Genomic DNA, 23,755 nt, shown 5'->3' with positions numbered 1-23,755 from the left:
TGAAACTGAGATACGAAAGCTAGGAGCCAAATGACACCTTAAACCTAGGTTATGGGTGCAACAACGGAATGTCTAGATGCACTTTTTCTATAACAAGGATACAAAGCTGAAAATGAACAAACTGCACCTGCAATATTATGTTCATTTTTCACATGGTCTAGTCCTTCCCCTGCTCACCCCCCTAATATTCTTAAGAGGGTCTCTTTCCCAGTCTTCAGGGAGTAGCTGGAAGTGGGGAGGCAGAAAAAGGGCCACCTTTCCTTCCACTCTGCAGTGTTAATCTGAAATCTTAGGTGCAAGTACTGTGCCCAGAGATCAGAAACTGCTCATGCGAATGAAATTCCCCGTCGCAAAATGTGCTTAGAACAATGGGAGTTTCGATGGCATCAGATGCACTCAGTGGCTGTGGTTACATGTCCCAGTAAACCATGGCTTGCCGTGCATGAGCGGATTGCACTAGCTCTACTCCTCCTCACTAGCCCTGGGGAGAAATAAACCACAACCCCCAGTTTAGCATTATGTACAGCTTGGCAATCGTGGTATGCTTCGCTCCAAGGTTTGTTGCATTGGCTTACCCATCATGGTTTGCTTGGAGTGAAACGAGAGAAGATCCCGGGCTCTAAGCCAGGGATTTTGGCTCGTTTCATTCCCACACTAGTGGGATGAAGCAAGGCAGCCCAGGCAGGTGTGCTTCAACCATGGTTCACGAAGGTTTGTGAGCTGGACCAGTGCCATGGTACACAATCTGGGAGCAAATGAAGGTTCCTTGGGGAAAGCAGGGCAGTTTTCCTTGAGATACCTGGCAATGAATGGTTTCTGTGTCACATTGTTGCCTGTAATTATTTGACTAGTGCAGATGAATCTTAACCCATTTCTGGAGGGAGTCACCTCTGGTCCCCCAAAAGACTGGTGCCATAAAGCCACACAAGCAAAAGATCGTGGCTAGGAATATCTCCTTTTGCAAGGAAATTAAAAGCAGAACTGGAAATCATATAGCCCAGGTGATGCACAAACGTCTGGAATGATAATGTGCAGTTTTGGCAACTCTGTCTCAAAAAGGAGACAGCCGAGCTGGATAAGAGGGGTGGTGTGGGTGGAAATGGCTATGGGATGGAGCAGAAGGAAAGGCAGAATGGAGATGGAACAGCAAGTTGAAAGCCCAGACCAACCCTTGGGCTAGTTGTACGCAAGATGCTAGGCAGGTGGAGCTGGCTGAGAGCAGATTGAGGTTGGTGAGGCCATTGTTACTAAGGAAGCAGCCATCATTGGTAAGACAAAAGATGTTGCTTCTTTTTTGGGGGGGGAGGGGGTAGACATTAAGGAAGGAGGGATATGCTGGAGGTATTATCCAAGGATTAGAGCAGGCATAGGCAAACTCGGCCCTCCAGATGTTTTGGGACTAGAACACCCATCACCCCTACCTAATAGGACCAGTGGTCAGGGATGATGGGAATTGTAGTCTCAAAACATCTGGAGGGCCGAGTTTGCCTATGGCTGGATTAGAGTGCAGTTTGAAGTATAAAAACTCAACAAACAAAACAAAACCATAACAAACAAAAACAATACCCTTCTCACAGTTTAAAAGGCCATTGATTGCTTAATTAGTCAAAGGCTGGAGAGGCTAAAAGAGAATATTCCCAGGTCAGCCCTGGATCTGCAAAATACAAAGCCCCCTCACCCCCCCCTCATAAAAACAGGGCTCGAAACTGCAACAGTGGTGCAAAAAGAGTGTACAGTGAGAAATTGCTGTTCTTCGACTCTAGAACTTGACACCATCCCACAAGGCTGAGCAGCAGATTCTGGACAAACAGAAGGACACACATTTAAATGCAAATCACAATTACTAATTGTATGGGATTCACTGGCACCAGCTAGCTTAGGGTGGGTTTTTGAAATCATTAGGCAGGATAAGCAGCAAGTTCTGAAAGATAAAATTGGAGCTTCCCTACTCAAAAGCAGTATACCACTATTTTTCAGAATATCAGGGAGTTCCCAAAGGTTCTCTGGCTAGCTACTGCTGGAGACAAGAGTTGACTTTTGAGGAAGAACATGGAACACTTCTCACTGACAAGTACATTGGGTTCTGCTGTGTTACAGCATGCCCAAATTGCACAAGAATCACTCTGTGCCATTAAGGGCTTTACAAACATGCAGAGCGAGAACAATCCATGCCTCTTGCACATGCGAGGCCTCTCGAGTTCAAGGTTTGGCAGACGATGAAAGCCGAGCCCCACCTTGCATTGCTTGCTAGCGAGCCACAAAGTCCAACTGACAAGTTACTACAAACCAGTGCCAGCTGTGCATGCAATGGGGGGTTCCCCAACACACACACACACACACACACACACACACACACACACCTCTTTTTTCTTTGCATGGGTTTCTGTTCAACAAGGTGATTGTAAGTCTTATAATAATAATTTATAATAATTTATTATTTATACCCCGCCCATCTGGTTGGGTTTCCCTAGCCACTCTGGGCGGCTTCCAACCAAATATTAAAAACAGTACAGCATCAAACATTAAAAACTTCCCTAAACAGGGCCACCTTCAGTTGTCTTCTAAAAGTAAAATAGTTGCTTATTGCCTTGACATCTTCTGGGAGGGCATTCCACAGGACGGGTGCCACTACCGAGAAGGCCCTCTGTCTGGTTCCCTGTAACCTCACTTCTCGCAATGAGGGAACCGGCAGAAGGCCCTCGGTGCTGGATCTCAGTGTCCGGGCTGAATGATGGGGGTGGAGACGCTCCTTCAGGTATACAGGACCGAGGCCCACTAGGGCTTTAAAGGTCAGTACCAACACTTTGAATTGTGCTCGGAAATATACTGGGAACCAGTGTAGATCTCTCAGGACCGGTGTTATGTGGTCCCGGCAGCCACTCCCAGTCACTAGTCTAGCTGTTGCATTCTGGATTAATTGCAGTTTCCGGGTCATCTTCAAAGGTAGCCCCACATAGAGTGCATTGCAGTAGTCCAAGCGGGAGATAACTAGAGCATGCACCACTCTGGCGAGACAGTCCGCGGGAAGGTAGGGTCTCAGCCTGCGTACCAGATGGAGCTGGTAGACAGCCGCCCTGGACACAGAATTAACCTGCACCTCTATGGACAACTGTGAGTCCAAAATGACTCCCAGGCTGCGCACCTGGTCCTTCAGGGGCACAGTTACCCCATTCAGGACCAGGGGGTCCTCCACACCTGCCCGCCTCCTGTCCAGTACTTCTGTCTTGTCAGGATTCAACCTCACTCTGTTAGCCACCATCCACCCTCCAACTGCCTCCAGGCCCTCACACAGGCACTTCAGGTAAGTCTTATTACCTGAAGTCCAAATGACAGCCCAGGAACACCAGAAAAAAGACACACACAGCAATCACAAGGCAGGCTACAGCCACCTCCCCTAAAATATGGCAGTATTTATTCCCTAGCTAAAATTGATGAAATAAAGGCCTGAAAGATGCTTAAATGCCATCTACCTGATGCCACCCCAAATTGTCAATACCATTAAGCTCCTTAGCAGGAATGTGTTTGACCACAGGCGATCGAATGCACCTTAATATGCAAAATTCCATCCATGCAGAAAGCTAGTTCTAGTTTTCAATGTGCATGGAGATATAAGATTATCTAGATCTAGATACACACCATGTTCTGGCTGCTCCCCTATAGTGTGAAATAAGCCCCACTTAACCCAATAGGATTTAATTCTGAGTAAACGGACACAGAGTTACACAGTGCATTTATGGCATAGGAACACTCTATGGGGATTTCCCCACTCATGGCACTTACTTTCGGTGCAATTTTGATGTGGAAGAGTATATTCTGAAAGTGATACCCATCGCTTGCCTGCAGAACCGCAGTGTCTTCCGAACTGTAAGATCCATCGTGGATGTAAAGCACAAATCCCTGCAAGAGGTCATCAAGGTGGAAAAGATTCATCGGCAGCCATGTGTCCCCAGAAAGCTTGGCTAGCTGCCCGTGTTTCGGAGGGTCTAAAACAGCCAGCGTCACATCCTCAGGATTATCACTGTCTCGAATATCCAGCAAAAGGTTGGTGATGGCTCCAGCTTCCCCTTGGCCAAGAATGAGGGCTTCGTTCCTTAGAACGTAGGGAGCCTGAAATATAAAGACAGCGTTCAGTTCCTTGCTTGCCGTAGAGCATGGGTAGGCAAACTAAGGCCCGGGGGGCCGGATACGGCCCAATCGCCTTCTAAATCCAGCCCATGGACGGTCCGGGAATCAGCATGTTTTTACATGAGTAGAATGTGTGCTTTTATTTAAAATGCATCTCCGGGTTATTTGTGGGACATAGGAATTCGTTCATTTCCTCCCCTTCAAAATATAGGCAAGCCCCCCCCCCAAGGTCTGAGGGACAGTGGACTAGCCCCCTGCTGAAAAAGCTTGCTGACCCCTAGTCTATGGTTTAAACCCATTGCCACAAAATCACAGCTGTACCAACAACAGCTCATTTCCACGGCCTGTGTAAATTTGTGACCACAGATGCACTTACTTGTTTTACATAATAAAAAAATTCCTTCCAGCAGCACCTTAGAGACCAACTAAGTTTGCCATTGGTATGAGCTTTCGTGTGCATGCACACTTCTTCAGTTACACTGAAACAGAAGTCACCAGACCCTTATATATAGTGAGAGGGTGGGGAGGGAGTATTACTCAGTAGGGTGGTGGGAATGGGTGATTGGCTGATAGGTGTGGTAAACCTGTTGACGACTGACGACTGCAATTGGTCTTATAGGAAAAAGCAAGGGGTGAGATAGCTAAAAATAGCTTTATCATGTACAATGAGATAATAATCCAATGTCTCTATTCAGACCAGGTCTCTCCATGGTTTTAATAGAGGCATTGGGTTCTTATCTCATTATACATGATAAAGCTATTTTGCAGTCGTTAACAGCACTGTATAATAAGGGGTAAACAAACCAGAAGTGGAAGTTGGGGGAAGCCCAGGAAGGAGGGGAAGAGGTAATGTAACATAAATGTTATTGATATGGGATGTATGTAATGATAGAAAAAGAAAAGCGAATAAAAAGTTAATTAAAAAAAAGGGATATTGGTCCATTTTGCTCAGTGTTGGCAGCATCTAATAGTGTATGTTAGCAAGCAACTTGTCTGCCTAACTTAGATGCCGGTGTTTCAGCCTGAGAGCTGTGTTGGTTACTTTCCTACCCGATCCTGAACATTAAACAAGGCACCGAGAGCCCTGAAATCTAAGAGGCTACTAAAGGAAAGAATTAAAAAGGAACTAATAAACACTCATTGAAAAGGCTGATGAATCAAACTTCTTCAGCTAGATAGCAAGGGTCAGCACCTCAAGGTCTCGCTTGGACTGGTGGAAATAACACATTACTGTATGAAGGGCACACATTGAGGTTATTGCTAACAAATCTCCTGAAGGGAGAGGCTTAGTTTAGAACCATGAAATTGGAGCTGAAGAGAAGGGAAAGAGCGCTAAATCCAGAAGGCAGGAAAGCGCAAGAATATTGGGGATGGGAGCCACGCAGAACAAAGAAACCCTATTCCTTAGGTACCAGAATCATTTGGTGTTAAAGCCAATGGAGGACACAGCCAATTCATCCCAGTTCAGCTCTTGTATTTGTTTTGTTTACTATCCTTTTACATTGCTCATTTACATTATGTTAACATGCTTTCACTGTTTTCATACTTTGAAGAAAGGCGTAGAAAGCTTCCTTACACCAGGCAAAGCTATTTCTTCATGTAGACCTGGTATTGTCTACCTTGGCTGCAAGCAACTCCCCAAAACATCAGAAAGAAAGAATTTCCCAACTCCCTGATCTTTTTAGCAGGAGGTGCCAGGTATTGACAACCACTGAGCTATGCTTCACACTCTAATGATGGGGTTATTAGTGGAGTTGTTCTTGCTGACCTTCATGAAGACTAGAGACATGGGTTGTTGTTTTTGGCTTTTAAAAACACAACACCTCGTTTCTCAGGATGTGAAATCCTGATAGCCAACACTCAAGTTTCTGCACAACTCTACAGTGGTGTGGTAGAGTTATGGAATACATGACATTCTTGGTGGAGGGGGAAAGGAATATTTAAAAAGCAGGGGAACTGGGATGGGGGGGGGAGGAGATGATCACTAGTCCCCCTCTGTTCTGTGATTAATTCAGTTTCACCCTGGCCTACTGCCCCAAAGGACCAACCATCTACATAAAATGGACAAGGAGCAGGGAGTAATGCAACAATGGAAGATAACAAAACTTCCTAAATGCCTGGAAAGGAGGGCTAACCATTAAATGGGAAGCTTTGTGGCCTGGAGACAAACCGGGGATCCAATATAGATCTGGATACATATTTTCCCTTCACATTTTTGAAAAATATATACAGATCATAGCTTACCCTTGTTGATTGTGCTTGAACAGTGAATGTTTCTGGTTCAGAGAAGTACTGTTGATGGCTGATCTTTAGGGAAAACTGCCCATTCCTACATGAACGCCCAAAGAAGGTTATATAAATAGATGTTGCTTTTGGGTAGGAATACAGGTGCACAGCTTGATCCATCAACTACAGCAGAGGAGTTGTACAATTTTTAAAAAGAATGCTTTAAAAAGGTGCTAAACCTTTTTTGATCGGTGATAATAGCAGACTAGAAAGTATCAACCTTGGAAGTATTCATTCTGATCTGTCAGTGACATTGCCAGCGAGTGGTTGCTATTCTGCACTTTACAGAGCAATTTCCCGTCACATTTCTTACTGGACTTTTTGCAGCTAGAAAAAGGATGGGATGATTGCCCTTGAAAGTGAGAGATAACAGCCAAATTTTGTTGGAACAAACAGCCCATCTGGAAGAGCCCCTTGTTACCACAGCCCAAAATGGCTCTGCCATAGCACCTTCAAGGCTGCATGCGTATACTGAGATTTCACCAAGCACTGCTGTCGTATTTTCAAGCCTCCCGCCTCAAAAAGAAATGAGTCTTGAAGACCAGAAACTTGCATGTTTTAAAATAAAAACTGCAATTCTTAGACCACTGCAGTCTGTACGTAGACCAGTCTCAATTTCTGCACTTGTGCCCCAATCATATATCTGGTGGTATCACTTCAATTCTAATCTTTCCCTTCCTCTCTTTATTATTATTATTATTACTACTACTACCACTACTATTAAAATTTGAATACAGCCGTATACCCATAGATCTCAGGGTGGTTCACAACATAAAATTACTATATTAAAAAAAACCCAAAATACATAATAAAAATAGCAAAGACAACCTGATAATCCACCCTTCCACAACACATCAGCCAAAGGCCTGGATAAAGAGGTACGTTTTCACCCGGTGCCTCAAGGTGTATAATGAAGGCACCAGGCGAATCTCCCTGGGGAGAACATACCATAAGCGGGGAGCCACTGCAGAAAAGGCCCATTCTTGTGTTGCCACCCTCTGGACCTCTCACAGAGAAGGCACACGAAGAAGGGCCTCAGAAGATGATCTCAGGGTCCGGGTAAGTTCATATGGAGAGAGGGGGTCCTTGAGGTATTGCAGCTCCTGCCCCACCCATCCAAACAAACAGATGTAGAGCAACTTTCCCATGCTATTCGGAAGTACCCTTGGATAACTTCCTGGCACTGACAGCAAGAAATGTAAGGAAGCAGCAAAATCACCTGGATTTCTTCTTATCATGCATGAAACGAACTCTCTGCCCCTTCACATCTTCCACGGTGAAACGGTCGCCCTGGCTCAACTCTGTCTCTTTCCCATTTGCCACAGTCAGTAGTCTGCCATTGGTGGGGGGGTCAGCCACATGAAACAAGAAGCCTTCTCCATCGCTAACAGGGCCTTGCAACTCCAGGATGGAGAGGTCAAGGGGCTTCACCTCACCAATTCCTACCTGGAGTGAACCATTTGCCCTGAGAACAGGAATTTGCATGACAGCTAAACCAAAACAAACAAACAAAACAAAACCCAGTTAATATATAGACCTCAGCCTTTATTTCGCTGAAGATTTCCATGCAGCTTTTACAGTGCAGCTAACAGAAGTTGCAAAACTGGCCACAATGCTTCCCCTTCAGCCCAGCCCAGCCCTGCCCATCTGCAACACAAAAAATACACAATGCCTTATGTCCCATTTTTAAAAGGGGGAAAAATCCAGCAGTTTTCTAGATCTCTCTTCAACCTTAAGTGAAATACATAGGTTCGTAGCGGTAGAGAACCCCAGAAAAGAGAAAGATGGAGGTTTTTATAGTCCCAAAGCCACTAATTTTAGGTAATACACCAGGAAGTTATAGGTTTGAAAGTTCTGGTGCCTTTTATCAAAGATCCCCTTGCCCACACTTCTGTATATATACAGCACACATATATTGAACTGCAATTCCCATGGTTCAATGAGGTTGATAAAGAGAAATGGATCTGTCTGTTAAATCAGATTGTCTGTGGTGTTGATTGATTGATTGATTGATTGATTGACTGAGTGACTTATTTATTATTACATTTCTATCCCACCTTCCCTTCAAGGCACTCAAGGTGCCATACGTGGTCCCTCTTTTTATCGCAAGAACAACCCTGTGGGGTAAGTTGCGCTGCGAGACTATGACTGACCCAAGGTCACCCAGCGAGATGGATGGCCGAGTGAGGATTTGAACCTTGGGTCTCTCAGGTCCTATTTCAATGCTCTAACCACTACACAGCACTGTCTCTGATCACCAGCCCTCCTCACAGCCCACGAGGTTCACTGTTACCTCATATGCACAGATGGGAAACTGTGAGAGAGTGACCCACACTAGCCAGGTGCAAAGGGGAGCATTATGGGGAAATACTCACTTTCACACTCTCTGCTCCAGGGATTTCCATAGAAACCATGGCTGCAGTCAGAGACGCAGCGGCTTTCCTGCAGAAATGTAGTGGAGTCGCAAACTCGGCACCGACTTGATTTGTCACATTCCAAGCATCCTTTGGGGCAGGCTAGCATGAAAAGGAAAGGAACAAGACTTTCAAATAAAGATCAAACGCTACCACTGCCATTTTCTAGTCTCGGGAAAACAAGGCCACAACTGTGTTATTACTTTATTAATGGCCAACGAAACAAGAGTCCAAACACGAAGGGCTTGTTGAGCCAACATTGCCTTGAGCGCCGGGGGGTGAAAGGCAATGCAACAAACAGGACTCTCAGACTATAAAATCTTATCCATTCATTTCAGGAAGCACACATTCCTTTACATGTGGACACCAGTGTCTGGGCACAGGAGCGCATGAATACACACAGACAGGCAGACAGACACACACACACACACACACACACACACACACACACACAGTTTGAGATCACACTTGATTGTGCCTCAGGAGCTCCTAAACTGTGGTTGGCTTCCCAGTTAAGCTCATTAAGCAGACATTGTTATAAAGAATTACATTGTCTTAAATATGAAGAATGCAAAGGGACAAATCCCCGTGCTTTAACAAAAAGGGAGCCTGCTTGTCCAACATTTTAAAATTTGCTCCAGTTACTGTCACTTCCAGACAATCTGTTTATGGAGCATTCTTCCTGATTTCTTTGCACAGTGTTTGTGGGGAGGTTATACAACACTACCAGATTATGGAGGATTCACTCTGATTTGCTGGCGAGGCTAAATGATGCTGCATCAAGCAACTGTTATCCCACAGCCTCCAGTGCATATCCCTGTCACTTTCCTTACTGCAAAACACATTCTTTTTTGGAAACAGGTTTGTTGCTCAGGAGTGTCTCCTTCCTTGGAGGTTTTTAAGCAGAGATTGGATGGGCATCTGTCATGGATCCTTTAGTTGAGATTCCTGCATTGCAGGGGGTTGGACTAGATGACCCTTGGGGGGTCTCTTCCAACCCTACAATTCTATGATTCTATCGTATTCTTTGCCTGAGGCAGCAAAATGTCTTGGGCTGCCCTACTATATGCCACACATATGCAGAGAACAAGCTCTCGTCCCGAGAAGAGTACAAAGTAAGATAAAGGATCAGGAGCTCTGCTACAGTTCTTCATGTCCTACGTGACACAAATTAGTTTTCAAAGACCAACAACATCAACAGGTTTGTTTAAGTGAAGCACATAAGCTGGAATATTATTTTATCCAGCCTGTGGATTCTCGAGTTCTCTTTTTGCTCAGGCTGCTTACCTGTGAACTCAAGTGTGTTTTAAGCTTTAACCCCCTCATTGATATTCACCTGAGCACCTTTGCTCTCCGTGGTCTGCATAAAACCGCTTTCCACATGACGAGACGCACTGGGACCCCATGAGAAGAAACGGGGCTTCACAGCGGGCGCAATCACTCGGGCCACGGCACTTCAGGCAGCGGTCATCATCACATCCTGGAAAACACACACAAATAACTTAGGAACGAATTCCTCTAGACACAAACGTAGGACGCAGTTCTGTGTCTCACGATCTGAGTACACCCTGGCCAACACAGCATACACAGAGTTAGCTTATTCTGTCCTTACAATACAATACTATTGCAGGGCATGGCATGTCCAAGGTTACACAGTGAACTCTATAGCTGAGCAAGAATTTTTGCTTTTTGTTTTTTATATAATTTTTTAATTACATTTTCTGTTTTACAATTTAGAATATTCATTTAAGCAACCTTAAAATATCAAAAAACCTCCCTTCTTTGCTTTCCATGGTTCATTTTGCATAACATAAAGCCCTGCATGTAAACTAAACCATTCAGTATTCCATTATTACATCCATCAAAACTTATTTACACTGTTGAATTTATCTTAATGCTGCCAACGTTTTCAAGTGTACACAATCCCCCCCATATATTCAATAAACATTTTCCAAACTTCTTTAAACGTATGATCTCTTTGCTGTCTTATTCTGTGTGTTAGGCCCGCAAGCTGCACATATTCCATCAGTTTAAGCTGCCATTCTTCTTTAGTTGGGACCACGTTTGCTTTCCATTTTTGGGCTAACAAAACACAGGCTGCAGTAGTGGCATACATAATTAACCTTTTTTGACACCTGGGAAGCTGAGCAAGAATTTGCACTTGGATTGTCTACATCGAAGCCCAACATTCTAGCTACTGCAGGGTGCACAAGTGTGTGTGTGTGTGTGTGTGTGTGTGCATACACACCATAGGTGCCAACTTCCAGACTGAAAAAATCCGGGATCAGCAGCTGCGCGGAACCGGAAGTCGTGCGTGCTGCGGCCATTTTGGAACTGGGCAGAGCAGCACCGGAAGTCGCTTCTACGCATGCTCTGCCCATTTCCAAAATAGCTGCTGTGCCAGAAATCGCTTCAGCACATGTCCAGAGACTCCAGACATGCGCAGAAGGGGCCTCCCCGGGCCGGTAAGAATCCGGGGAATTTATGGAGTTTCCAGCAGGAAACAGCTGGAAAAACGGGGGTTTCCCGGGGAATACGGGAGACTTGGCAGCTATGATACACACACACACACACACACAGAGAGAGAGAGAGAGAGAGAGAGAGAGGAGAGAGAGAGAGAGAGAGAGAGAGAGAGAGAGAGAGAGAGAGAGAGAGATTATAATAGATGCTACCAGATGATTAGAGCTGGGAGGACAGAAGCCACTCAGCACAACCAGACAGCGCTGCGTGCCTAGCTCAAGTGCAGGCGAACATTGCCTCAGGGTTCTAGTTTTGGCCTTAGAAGAACTCACTCAGGCGATGCACCAGCCTCCTGTCATCCTTGGGGTGTGACATTCCTGCAGTCTCTCGTGCTCCACAACTATGCAGGAGCATGTGGCTGCAGAACAGACTGCATGCCCTTTAAATACTGCAAACAGGTCTCCCAAGGTAGGGTAGGGTGGAGCCACTGTAAGGTCCAGACATGTCAACCTTTAAAGGCTTCAGATGACTCTTAAGAGACTCTGAGAGAGCATCTTCCCAAGTGCAGATATAAGGTCCTACTGGGAGCTGTCCAAGGTGCTGATCTGCCTGGACCTGGACAGGGCTTTGTATCTGTTACCATTTTCCTTGAAGATCCCAAGCCTCAGAAGAACATTACTGTATAGATATATGCCAGCTTATACGCTGTTGTAGGTCTTGAGGTGACAGCGCAAATTTGCAGCCAAGGTTTTCTGAGTAACGGGGCTCTTTACTGTTCCTGTATGTCCTAAATCACAAGACAGGCACTGTAAACCCAAAACGCTGTAAGCTTAGCAGCGATCACGTTGACAGGTCTCATTTGAAGGCAGAACTGCCACTCTGAATAGGATACCTCTGTCACTACAGTCAGATGGTATCAGGAGGACCAGAATTCACAGATTCAGACCATGAATCTGGAGGCTGAGGAGTCCCAGGAGGGGATTCACTCAGGAGAGCCCACCACCAAGCTCAGACCAAAGTGAGGAATTACAGGGTGACAAGCCCCTGAAACTTCAGTAGGTTAAAACAGGTCATGTAGAAAGCTCTGAACTATAGGAAAGCTTCCAAGTTTGACTTTCTTTCTGGTACCAGTAAGAACAGAAATCTGTTGTTGCTGCAGTTGATGCTCCCAGTTCTAGCCACCGAGCAAATCTGCCCCCCCTTCTTATTTGTATTATGATTATGTATTTCACTTGTACCCCACTTTCCCCCAAGGAGCTCAAGGGAGCATACATGGTTCTCCCCCTCTCCATTCTAGACTCACAACATCCCTGTGAAGTAGATCAGGTTGAAAGACTAACCCAAGGCCACCCAGTCAGCCTCATGGATGAGCAGAGATATGAACCTGGGTATTCCAGCTCAGCACTCTCACCAACACACCCAACAGGCTGACTTTGCCCCATCTCACTTTGCCTTTTTTTGGGGGGGGGCTTAATCCAGGCCTGCCTTCTCCTTGTAACCTGTTTCCTGACTTCGCAGCAATCTCATCTGGCAAGTAGAGGCACCAGGGCAGGAACGGAGAACCCAGGTCCACAGGTCCGCAAGATTAAGGCTCCTGCGGACTTCTTAAGGCTCCCCACCTCTGCACTAGTGAATCAGGTAATCCAATCCCTCGGCACTGCCACTCACTACATTGATACTGCCTCCTTACATCATGCACATGTATGCACCACATACACCGAGAACCTCAGTCCCAGTGGCCAAATCCAGCCCACCAGACCTCTCTGTTTCGTCCTTACGTCTCTACTCCATCCCACAGTGCACAATGTCCTTGAGTGACTTTGGCTGACTGGGAAGCCTCCTTGTATTGCGATAATGCCTCTTCCTTGCCTGGAAGAAGGATGGGGTGGAAACCTCGGACTTCTGCCTTACAGCAATGCACCCTACTCTACACAAATAAGAGCCATAGAATCATAGAACTGTACAGTTGAAAGGAATTCCAAAGGTCATCTAGTCCAACCCCCTGGAATGCAGGAGGAAAGGTCTGCCTACTTTTGCACCTGGCCCTTGAAAAGTTGCCAATGATGGAATGCTGCCCTTGGGTATGCCAAGCAGTTATGGACTGCTACATTCCTGTGAAGGTACGTGGACAGCACATCAACTGCTAGGCATACCCATCTCACCAATGAGCTGATGGGGAAAGACCTAGACAAGACATAGCTATCTCCCCTTTCCTGGTTTACCACCCAGGTCCAAAGCAAAATCTTGACTGGTCTTGCGAAGTGACAGAGGACCATCCCACCGCCTTGTCTCAAATGGAGGCCCAAGACACCATCTGTCCAGCAAGGAATAAGTGAACTTCCATAGCAGTATCTGACAGAGGTCGTTTGTGCACTGCGTCCTCGAGAGAGGAAATCAAGTACACTTACCCTGCAGGTAAAGCAGCAGATACTTACTTTGGCAAGTGTCGGATTCCTTGTAGAAAGCAGGAGGGCAACGCTCCAGACAGGAACCTTGATGGAGAATGTAGCCCTCCATGCACTGCAAGCAATCGGTGCTCTGGGGACCACTACAAGCGTTGCAGCTCCAGTCACACTCTGGAATACAAAGAAGGAAGAAAATACAGACACGTCCTAAGCAAAGCCCACGGTCTGCTCGGCTTCCACCCACCCATTTTAACATACCAAACAGTACAGACTGCAGATGCAGTGAAGGGCAAAGAAAGAACAGCGGAACAGATGCAAGGCAGGAGAGAAAATGCCTAAGGAGATGTTCTTAGAATAACACAGATCTTTCTCTGGGGTTTAACATTTCCCAATTATGTTAAACATGGACACAGGAGGCTGCTTTTCAAAGGTCCAGTCAAGCAGTCGCAACGGCTGCTCCCTCTAGGTGCCTGCGGTCGCTGTCGGCCGACATTGCTCCACGGCGCCTCCTGCCACGGTTAAACCGTAAATCTCTTATCTTCCACTCCTGCGGACTTCTGGGATTTCCCTGCAAGCGCTGCTAATTAAGCAGGCCGAATCAATGACGAAGGTGACATTGCCCTGAAGTCAAAAGGAATTTCGGAAGAGAGCGTGGCAAAGTTAATAACAGGGAGGCAGGGACTTCTCAGCCGCTGTTCCAGGCAGCTGTTGGGTACCTCCTGGGAGACGCATGCAATAACTGCGAGAGAACAACGCTACTGTGAAAAGAGCTGAGCATTTATTCAGCACCAACAGAGCGCCAAGTGCTATTCACCAGGGGTGGGCTTAAGAACCAAAGAACAGCCTTGTTGGATCCAACCAAAGGCTCTTCTACTGTAGTTCAGCATCCTGTTCTCATGGTGACCAACCAGAAGCCTGTAAGCAGGACCAAATGCAACAGCCCTCTCTACACCTGTGGTTTCCATCAAATGGGATCCAAAGGCTTACTGCCTCCATCTAGCAGTTAGAACTATTGGCTCTAACCTGCTCGTTACGAGAACCTCATGATCCATTAACCAGGGCCATGCACATGATCGTGAAAGTAATAGTAATGCGGTTAGAATCAAAGAACAAGGTGCCTCTGAGCATTCTGAGGTTAGGAATTTTTTTCCAGCACCAGAACTCAACTGAACTCAACCTCCAGTCCTTTCACATAGAGGTCTATTCCTGGATAACTTGCTTCATTCCAGCAGATTAATTTCAGAAGAAAATGCTGCTTTCTTGTTGATAAACCTTGGCTGATTTGCTGCCAATCGCCCAGAGATGTTTCCAAGCACAATTCAAAGTGTTGGTGCTGACCTTTAAAGCCCTAAACAGCCTCGGCTCAGTATGCCTGAAGGAGCGTCTCCACACCCATCGTTTAGCCTGGAGACTGAGGTCCAGCTCCGAGGGACTTTTGGCGGTTCCCTCATCGTGAGAAGTGAGGTTACAGGGAACCAAGCAGAGGGCCTTCTTGGTCGTGGCACCCGCCCTGTGGAATGCCCTCCCATCAGATCTCAAGGAAATAAACAACTATCTGACTTTTAGAAGACATCTGAAGGCAGCCCTGTTTAGGGAAGTTTTTAATGTTTGATGTTTTATCGTGTTTTTAATATTCTGTTGGGAGCTGCCCAGAGTGGCTGGGGAAGCCCAACCAGATGGGCAGGGTATGTATAAACAAACAAACAAACAAACAATTGTTGTTGTTGTTAGACCCCAGTTTACTTTCGCACACCCTTGCTGTGCGATACAGAGCACCGAAGTGGATTGCAATCTACAAGGCGGATAAACATAGAGACCACATAACACCAGTCTTGAAAGATCTACATTGGCTCTCAGTACGTTTCCGAGCACAATTCAAAGTGTTGGTGCTGACCTTTAAAGCCCTAAATTGCCTCGCCCAGTATACCTGAAGGAGCATCTCCACCTCCATCATTCTGCCCGGACACTGCGGTCCAGCACCGAGGGCCTTCTGGAGGTTCCCTCGTGGCGAGAAGCCAAGTTGCAGGGAACCAGGCAGAGGGCCTTCTCGGTGGTGGCGCCTGCTCTGTGGAACGCCCTCCCAACAGATGACAAAGAGGAAAACAACTACCAGACTTTTAGAAGACATCTGAAGGCAGCCCTGTTCAGGGAGGCTTTTAATGTTTAATAGATTACTGTGTTTTATTTTTCTGTTGGAAGCCGCCCAGAGTGGCTGGGGAAACCCGGCCAGATGGGTGGGGTATAAATATATTATTATTATTATTATTATTATTATTATTATTATTATTAACAAAGGATGGGATATTGGCGAAGGAAATGGCGATGGAGGTGTGGAACGGGGGAGAAGCTAGCGCAGGATGTAGCAAGCACAAAAATCCTGGTGGAACAGGGTGGAAATGGCCCTGCCCTGGAGATAGAAGCTTCATCAGTCAGCTGTTACATAGACCCAGAGAGGGTGATGAGGGAGCCCTGCTGAGTCTAAGAATAGCCCCTTCTGCAAGCTTAAGAAGGGTGGCTGCTGTAAAAAGAAACCAAGGCTGCACTGCCACTCTAGCTTTCCAGACCTCAAGGTGAGCCAGGGTGCAAAAACATATGTGCAATAAGAAGTTGGAGCTGTCCTTGGATGCCCTGACAAGAGAAACTTGAGCAGAAACAGTGGAAGTAGGTGTAAGAGAAGGTGAGAGAGGGGGCCATGGGGCCACTGTACAAATTGACATTGCCCCTCGAGCCCCAGCTGCAGCATTTAGAACTATTTGGCATGTTAGATGGCTGTCATCATGCTGCAAATCTGTGCACCACCACCCCACTTCCTGGAAGCCACCCTTAGCGGCGCTGAAACAACATCTGGGTATCTCCTCTCCATGGTAAGTAGTTCTGGGTGCTGCAGCTAGATCAGAGATCACTTGTCACAGGGGCGAGGGGCTCTTTTAACCTGTGCCAAAGCAAAAGAATTTCTCCCATGGAATCCACACCCTCCAGCCACATGAAACATCAGCTCAGTACTCCTTTTGAAAATCCTGAGCAACTTCTCCAATATACACCAGGAAAAATACAGCCTGGCGAACTCCCGAGGATTTATTTTACATTCTAGGTTAGCTTGGGAATCAGGGTTGGAATATAGGACTATAGATGGATGTCAATTTCGGTTTCTTTCAGTCTCTCCCCCCCCCCCCTTTTCAGCCTTAAGTTCAGCTCTCTGCATTTCTTCATCGGTTTGTGTCTTTTTAAAAGCCACCATGAAAATTCATCAGCATTTTGGTGCAAATTTCTCCTGATCTATTTGTATGCAACTTTACCCTGATATGCACATTTTTGCAAACAATTTCCCCTAATGTAATGCATTTTTGTATGCTATTTTCACTAACTTGTGCATTTCTAATCCATGCTTCCCCCCAATACACACATTTCTGCACACCTTGTTCGGTTAGAGAACTGCATCGCAAAATTCGGAGAACTGCAAATTTCAAAGAGAACCCCATTTCGGTTCCTGTGTTGTTCCTGTGCAAATTAGGACGTTTCATATTGAAATGGGAACTGAACTGAATTTCTTCCCCATAATAGTAAAAATTAGCAAGTTGCTGGATTCTGTCTGGGGGCAAGGGGGGAAGAGCTGTCCTTCTTGACTCTCCCCTGATTTCACTGCTAAACTGTCAGGGGGACTCCCTACAGGGACCCTCCCCCAGTCATTCTGACCAGCACTTCGCCCAGTGACAGCGCAAGCAGCGGGTCAGGAGGAGGGAATGAGGAATGGAGCGGAATGGAGAGGGGGCTCCAAGACGTGTCAGAGCCTCGGCACCGACCCAGCTGGCCAGAGGAGGAAGGACAGTGCAGCGAGGTGTCGGGAGCCCCTGCAACACTCCAGCCAAAGGATGGGAGAAGGCACGCAGCCCCCTTCCGGCGCCCACGTTGGGTCATGCACCCAGATGTAGGGTAAGGGGGCGGCGTTTTGGGGTTCCCAGACTATTATGCTGGCGCAAAAGCAGACAAGCACCATTGCCGGATTCTGAATCAGACTAGGCAGTCATGTCTTCTGATGTCTCTGCACTGTAAATAGTACAGTGGTACCTCGGTTTATGAACACAATTGGTTCCAGAAGTCTGTTCATAAACTGAAGCGTTCATAAACTGAAGCAAACTTTCCCACTGAAAGTAATGGAAAGTGGATTAATCTGTTCCAGACGGGTCCACGGAGTACTCAACCTGAAGCGTACTTAACCCGAAGCATGGGTGTAATTGGTTCCGGAAGTCTGTTCATAAACTGAAGCGTTCATAAACTGAAGCAAACTTTCCCATTGAAAGTAATGGAAAGTTAATTAATCCGTTCCAGATGGGTCCGCGGAGTACTCAACCTGAAGCGTACTTAACCTGAAGCATGGGTGTAATTGGTTCCGGAAGTCTGTTCATAAACTGAAGCATTCATAAACTGAAGTGAACTTTCCCATTGAAAGTAATGGAAAGTGGATTAATCCGTTCCAGATGGGTCCGCGGCGTTCGTAAACCGGAAATTCGTAAACCGAGGTGTTCATAAACTGAGGTTCCACTGTATGCACAATAAAGCTCTTAAAGACAGAGCAGGCTGGAGCGTCTTTACTCGAGAGTAGCCGCAACAACCCCCTGACATAAACAGTTTGCAGTGAATTTTGAACTCCACACATCTCTATATGCTCATATCCTGCTGTGACATGAAAGTGAGTCAAGAGCCCCTTATGAGTCAAGGACCCCATTCCTTAGCTTAAACTTTCTTCCACCTTGGATAGCTAAAAAGAGTCCCAGTGTTTTTTCAGGTTAGTTAATTATACAACAAGCCTTCTGAGGGTGATGCACCGTAATCTTTGATGGTGGTGCATTTGCAATGTAGCTTTATACAAATGTAATAAATAATAATAATGGAGGTATGAAAAGGGAAAGAAGAAAATATTCATACTGGGCCTGATTTTCTTCCTCAGAAAACACTAATGTGGAACCGGCAGCATGTGCTGAAGGCTTGTTCCTTCAAAGTTCTCTCTTGAAATATGTATATTCAGCCTTGCAATATTTATAAATCAGAGAAAATTCCAGCCAACATACAAAATCTTATATAAATGTTGAAGGGGAGGAGGAGGGATTTAACAAGTTAAGCTCACCCATCATTTGACTGAACCGCTAGCTGAGCAAATGGCAAATCTTGACCCTCAGAAGAGAGTTTGATGGCTCACTTACTCAATCATTTACGAGGGAAGGATTTGCAATAATCTTGTTTTTCACTGGGAGCAGAATCCCATGAAAGCAGATAACCAGGGGAGCGGCAAAGGGTGGGAAGGAGAGAGTGAAGAAGGCTTCGCTGTGACTTAAACTAGACTCTTAACCATTGTTATTGCGATCCAAGACGAGAACATCTGTCTGTTTCTTTCACCTTTGCAGGTCCTGGTGGAGAAGTCGAGGTAATACTGTGGAGCGCAGCTGTCATTCTGGCATTCGCCAAAGAGCAAGACGTAGGACGGGTCTTTGCAGGATGTGCAACGGGTCCCCGAATCACAGCTCAGGCACCGACTACTGCAAGCTGTAGAGGAAGATAAAAAGCAGGATGACTGATCACAGTTATTTTTAACAGCTGGAGCACAATAGCTGCTAAGAACACGAGGTGGGAGGTCTCCGGTTTAAAGCAAGCTTCAGCCACCAGCCCGAGACAAGCCATTATCTCTCGGCCTACCCATCTGCAGTATGGGAACAGTAAGTGTCTGAAATGCTAGAACAATGATGATTTGCTGAGCTATTTGTACTTAGAGCACTTTGAACACTTCAAACAGCTACAAAACTATATCAAGTGAGGGAAAGGGGCTAGGGAGAGGTTGGGCGGACACAGGCAGAGAAAGAGTTATCCAATCCTGCGGTGCTACAAACTCCAACCAACACTGAGTCCAGACCATAAATTACTTTCCCAATGGGTCAACAGCTACAAGGGGGACGACTTCTTCAATGAGGTCACCTGGGCTTTAGCAAAACCCTAGCTAAAGAGGCCCAACTCACACCCACACAACAATTCTTTTGGCGCCAGGCTAAAACTTTTTATTTATTTATTTGCCCAGGCGTTTTAAATGCTCTCTATACTCCTAAGCCTGCATAAGGGTCTAATCTGCTGTCTTTTGTCATTTATTTCTGTTGTTACTGCACTACGGTATAAATCATTTATTATATGTCTATTTCACTGCCCTGGAATCCAAGTCAGATGAAAGGTGCCATACAAAGCTTTTAAATCAATAACTATTGAACCATTTCTTGTTGCCTCCTTTCCATCGTCTCCCTCCAAGGTGGTTCAAATGTTTTGAAAGTTCACGCAGCTCTCTTATGAGACGAGAATGTAGAAAAGGGGCTGTTTCCTTGATTAAAACAGCCTGCATATCAAAAACTCCCTGCATGAAGAAAGCTAGCACATCAGGGGAAAGGCCTCACATTAAATAGTCCAGGTGGACTACGCTACATTACCTTGCTAAATGTTTGAATAGATTCCCATTGAAGAGCCAAGAAGGGAACTATTAGAATTAATGCAGCTCTAGGGTTTTCATGTCTGGGTATTCTTTGCCCCTTAAGGGCACACAAATCTTCATCCACCGAGACACCACCTCCCCACAACCCTCCATCTAAAATCTCTTATATACCTAATTTTCTATGCTGGGGCATCTGACTCATTTTGTGTCACAAGTCTTAATTAATTCACATTTGCAACACATCTAAGAAGCTGTGAGGATTAACAGAGCGAAGAAGTAGCTAATAATTAGATGTTTGATGAGGCCCATTTGCAAACCTCAAAATATACCAGTGACACATTATTCAAAATGAGAAAGAAAAGGCAAAATAAATTTGCAATGTAAGCTAGTTAAGACAGTGCTGTCTTTACACTTTATATCTTATTAACATTACTTATCATGAGGTGTTGTTTTTTAAAATGCAAACCTGTTTTGTGAAGGCTCTTAAATACAAATGTCAAGTTAATTTCCCCAATCCAGCTATTTCTCTCTCCCCCTTAAAAACTCTTCCCCCACCCCAGTTTTGGAGGCTATTTCAAGGCTGATATGCTTGGATCTGAATCACAGCAACTTAGAATCACAGAATTTTAGCGTTGAAAAGGGTCCCGTGGATCATATAATCCAGGCATGGCCAAACTTGGCCCTCCAGCTGTTTTGGGACTACAATTCCCATAATCCCTGAACACTGGTCCTGTTAGCTAGGGATGATGGGAGTTATAGTCCCAAAACAGCTGGGGGGGGCAAGTTTGACCATGCCTGATAACTCCCTGCAATGTTTATTTAAATAATCTTTCAGCTTTTTCTTTGTTGAAGCAACAAACAGATAAAGCAATAAGCAGAAAGATATACGTTTGCAATGCTGGTTCTCATCCCTGTAGAACCCGAGGAAGCAGGCCGAGATGCACGTGCCGGTGTGAGAGAGGACAAGGTTCGAATCGCAGGAGGTACAGGAGGACGGCCCCTCCCCTCGGCAAGTTCTACACGAAGTGTCACACTCTGGAAAGGAAAGACATTGTGGAAACGTACGTCTGTGAGAAGCAGCCTCTCTGCAAACAGGCCGTTAAGAGTGTTACCAAAAACCATAACTCCCATAACCATAAATCAGGAAGAAAAGTGTGTTGGGTTTAGAGCGGAGGAGGCTGGATTCAAATCCTGGTTCAGCCATGAAGCTCACTGGGCAACCCAGGTCTCTCTGCTACAAAGATGGGGAAGCTTTCGCTCTCCAGATATTGTTGGATTCCCATCAGTCCCAGCCAGTGTGCCAGCATAGGGATGATGAGAGCTGTAGTCCAACAACATCTGGAGGGGAAAAGGTTTGCCACTATCTGCTCTCTTTTTGGGGAGGAAGAACAGAATATAAATTCAATGAATGAATGAATATCACCACTACTGTGTTGTTGGTGGTTGTTATTCCTCTTTTACCCAGCACTTTGGCTATTAAATAATCTATGGCCTTTGAAAGTGGGAGGGAGTAGACTGTTATTATGATGATTATTTTATTATTAGGTTATCATTACATTTTTAAATTATGTTTTTATCACTGATATTCTGCAGCGTGTTGCTAATGTTGTATACCACCCTGGCATCTTCTGATAAAGGACAGTGTAGTAGTAGTAATAATAATAATAATAATAATAATAATAATAATAATAATAATAATAATAATATGGTGGCCCTCTGGCTGGGTTGCTCAACGCAGGGCTGCCTTCAGATGTCTTCTAAAAGTTGTGTGCTTCTTTTATCTCTTTGACATCTGACAGGACGACGTTCCACAGGGCGGGCACCACTACCAAGAAGGCCCTCTGCCTGGTTCTCTATAACCTCATTTCTTGCAATAAGTGAACTGCCAGAAGGCCCTCGAAGCTGGACCTCAGTGTCTGGGTTAAAAGATGGGGTGGAGATGCTCCTTCAGGTATTCAGGGTCGAATACATTTTTTTCCAGATGCTACTCACTTCGACACTCCCCGCCAGCCTTGTAATATCCGGTGGGGCACTCAGGCAAGCAGCGCTCTCTCAGGAGCAAATGATGGAGGTTTTGGCACTTCAAGCAGATGCTTCCCGTGTCCTGGAGATCTGCCACGCACTGCGCACACGAAGGGTGGCAATCTGCAGAAAGGAGAGGAGAACGTTGCCACGAACGTGAGAATAGTTGATGAGACCGCTGCCTAAAGCACAGTACAGTCATAGGAATGTACGAACGGCCTGCTGGATCAGGCCAACGGCTCATCACTCCAAAATCCTGTTTTCAGAGTGGCTGAGCAAATGCCTGCAGGAAACCCGCAAGCAGGATCTGAGCACAAGAGCAACTCCTCCCGTCCTTTGGTTCTAGCAACTGGGATGTCAGGCTATGACCGTCACAATGTTTCAGAAGCTTCTGCCATATGCTTTGGTCTGTCGTGTTGATATTGGCCTGTTTTAATAGCTAAATGGATACTTTTCTCCAAGGGATGAAAATCTGGGGTGTAATGATTATGGATAGCTATAGCAAGGACGCGGGTGGCGAGTGGGAAGTGGGTGGCGCTGTGGTCTAAACCACAGAGCCTAGGGATTGCTGATCAGAAGGTCAGTGGTTCAAATCCCTGCGACGGGGAAGCTCCTGTTGTGCGGTCCCAGCTCCTGCCCACCTAGCAATTCGAAAGCACGTCAAAGTGCAAGTAGATAAATAGGTACCGCTCCGGCAGGAAGGTAAACAGCATTTTTGTGTGCTGCTCTGGTTTGCCAGTAGCGGTTTAGTCATGCTGGCCGCATGACCCGGAAGCTGTCTGTGGACAAACGACGGCTCCCTCAGCCTATAGAGCGAGATGAGCGTGCAACCCCAGAGTCATCTGCGACTGGACCTAACAGTCAGGGGTACCTTTAACTTATTGCAAGGGGAGAGAATCAGTCAGTGAAGACTGGAGGCAGGGGTGGATTAGATTGGGGGGGGGGTGAGGTATGTAAAAATAGTTATTAAAGATGCATTGACTTGATTAATTGAATTTGTATATTTTAGACATGGAAGAAGAAGAAAGAGGCAGATTGCCTGTTTAGTGCAGAAGCAGCCTCAGACCTGGCTGTTAGGCAGTTGAAGGAGACAATTAACAGCAATTACCAGACGCAGTGTGGCTTCTCTTCCCTGCTTCCCTTATGTTCATCCTGCTTTTATTTTCAGGCACTGAGGTGTTGAACACATTTCCTTCCCCTCCCAAGGCTTCTGCCTTGCTTCAGTGCCTCGGAGACTCCTGTAGCGCCTTCACTAACGAGCACAGAAAACGTTTGGCCTGAGAAGGCTGCATGGACGCTCAGTTGCCTTTTTGGATTTCTCCTTGCCAAAACCACTCTGTCACTTGGAAACTATTTCTGAAAGCATGGCAAATGTCCAGGGTTGGTCCCGATATGAGATAAGGCGGTGAAACCGCCTTCAAGCGCCACATTTCCTTCAAAGCAAGCTAAATCTGAGCTTCCTATAATACTAAATCAAGTATGCTTTATTAAACCATGGCTTAGTATTATGTGTGCACCCTGCTGAGAACGAAGAAGAAGAAGAAGAAGAAGAAGAAGAAGAAGAAGAAGAAGAAGAAGAA

At 45.9% G+C, this 23,755-nt stretch overlaps 1 protein-coding gene across 2 annotated transcripts in view; it reads right to left on the bottom strand.

Moving 5' to 3' along the window:
• FRAS1 (Fraser extracellular matrix complex subunit 1) overlaps window positions 1-23,755 on the bottom strand; it is a 332,187-nt gene that overhangs the window by 97,579 nt on the left and 210,853 nt on the right. For both annotated transcript variants that reach the window (XM_060278390.1, XM_060278389.1), the window contains 9 exons: window positions 22,146-22,298; window positions 21,042-21,188; window positions 19,082-19,228; window positions 13,721-13,861; window positions 10,162-10,305; window positions 8,787-8,927; window positions 7,631-7,901; window positions 6,370-6,454; window positions 3,781-4,107 (listed from right to left, as the gene is read on the bottom strand). In XM_060278390.1, the coding sequence (XP_060134373.1) occupies window positions 3,781-4,107; window positions 6,370-6,454; window positions 7,631-7,901; window positions 8,787-8,927; window positions 10,162-10,305; window positions 13,721-13,861; window positions 19,082-19,228; window positions 21,042-21,188; window positions 22,146-22,298 (1,556 nt within the window). The remainder of the gene's footprint in view (window positions 1-3,780; window positions 4,108-6,369; window positions 6,455-7,630; window positions 7,902-8,786; window positions 8,928-10,161; window positions 10,306-13,720; window positions 13,862-19,081; window positions 19,229-21,041; window positions 21,189-22,145; window positions 22,299-23,755) is intronic.

This window comes from Zootoca vivipara, chromosome 9, assembly GCF_963506605.1.
Source record: "Zootoca vivipara chromosome 9, rZooViv1.1, whole genome shotgun sequence".
NCBI lineage: Eukaryota > Metazoa > Chordata > Lepidosauria > Squamata > Lacertidae > Zootoca > Zootoca vivipara.
The sequence above is the reverse complement of the archived record's forward strand: the minus strand, read 5'-3'. Positions and strand labels throughout refer to the sequence as shown.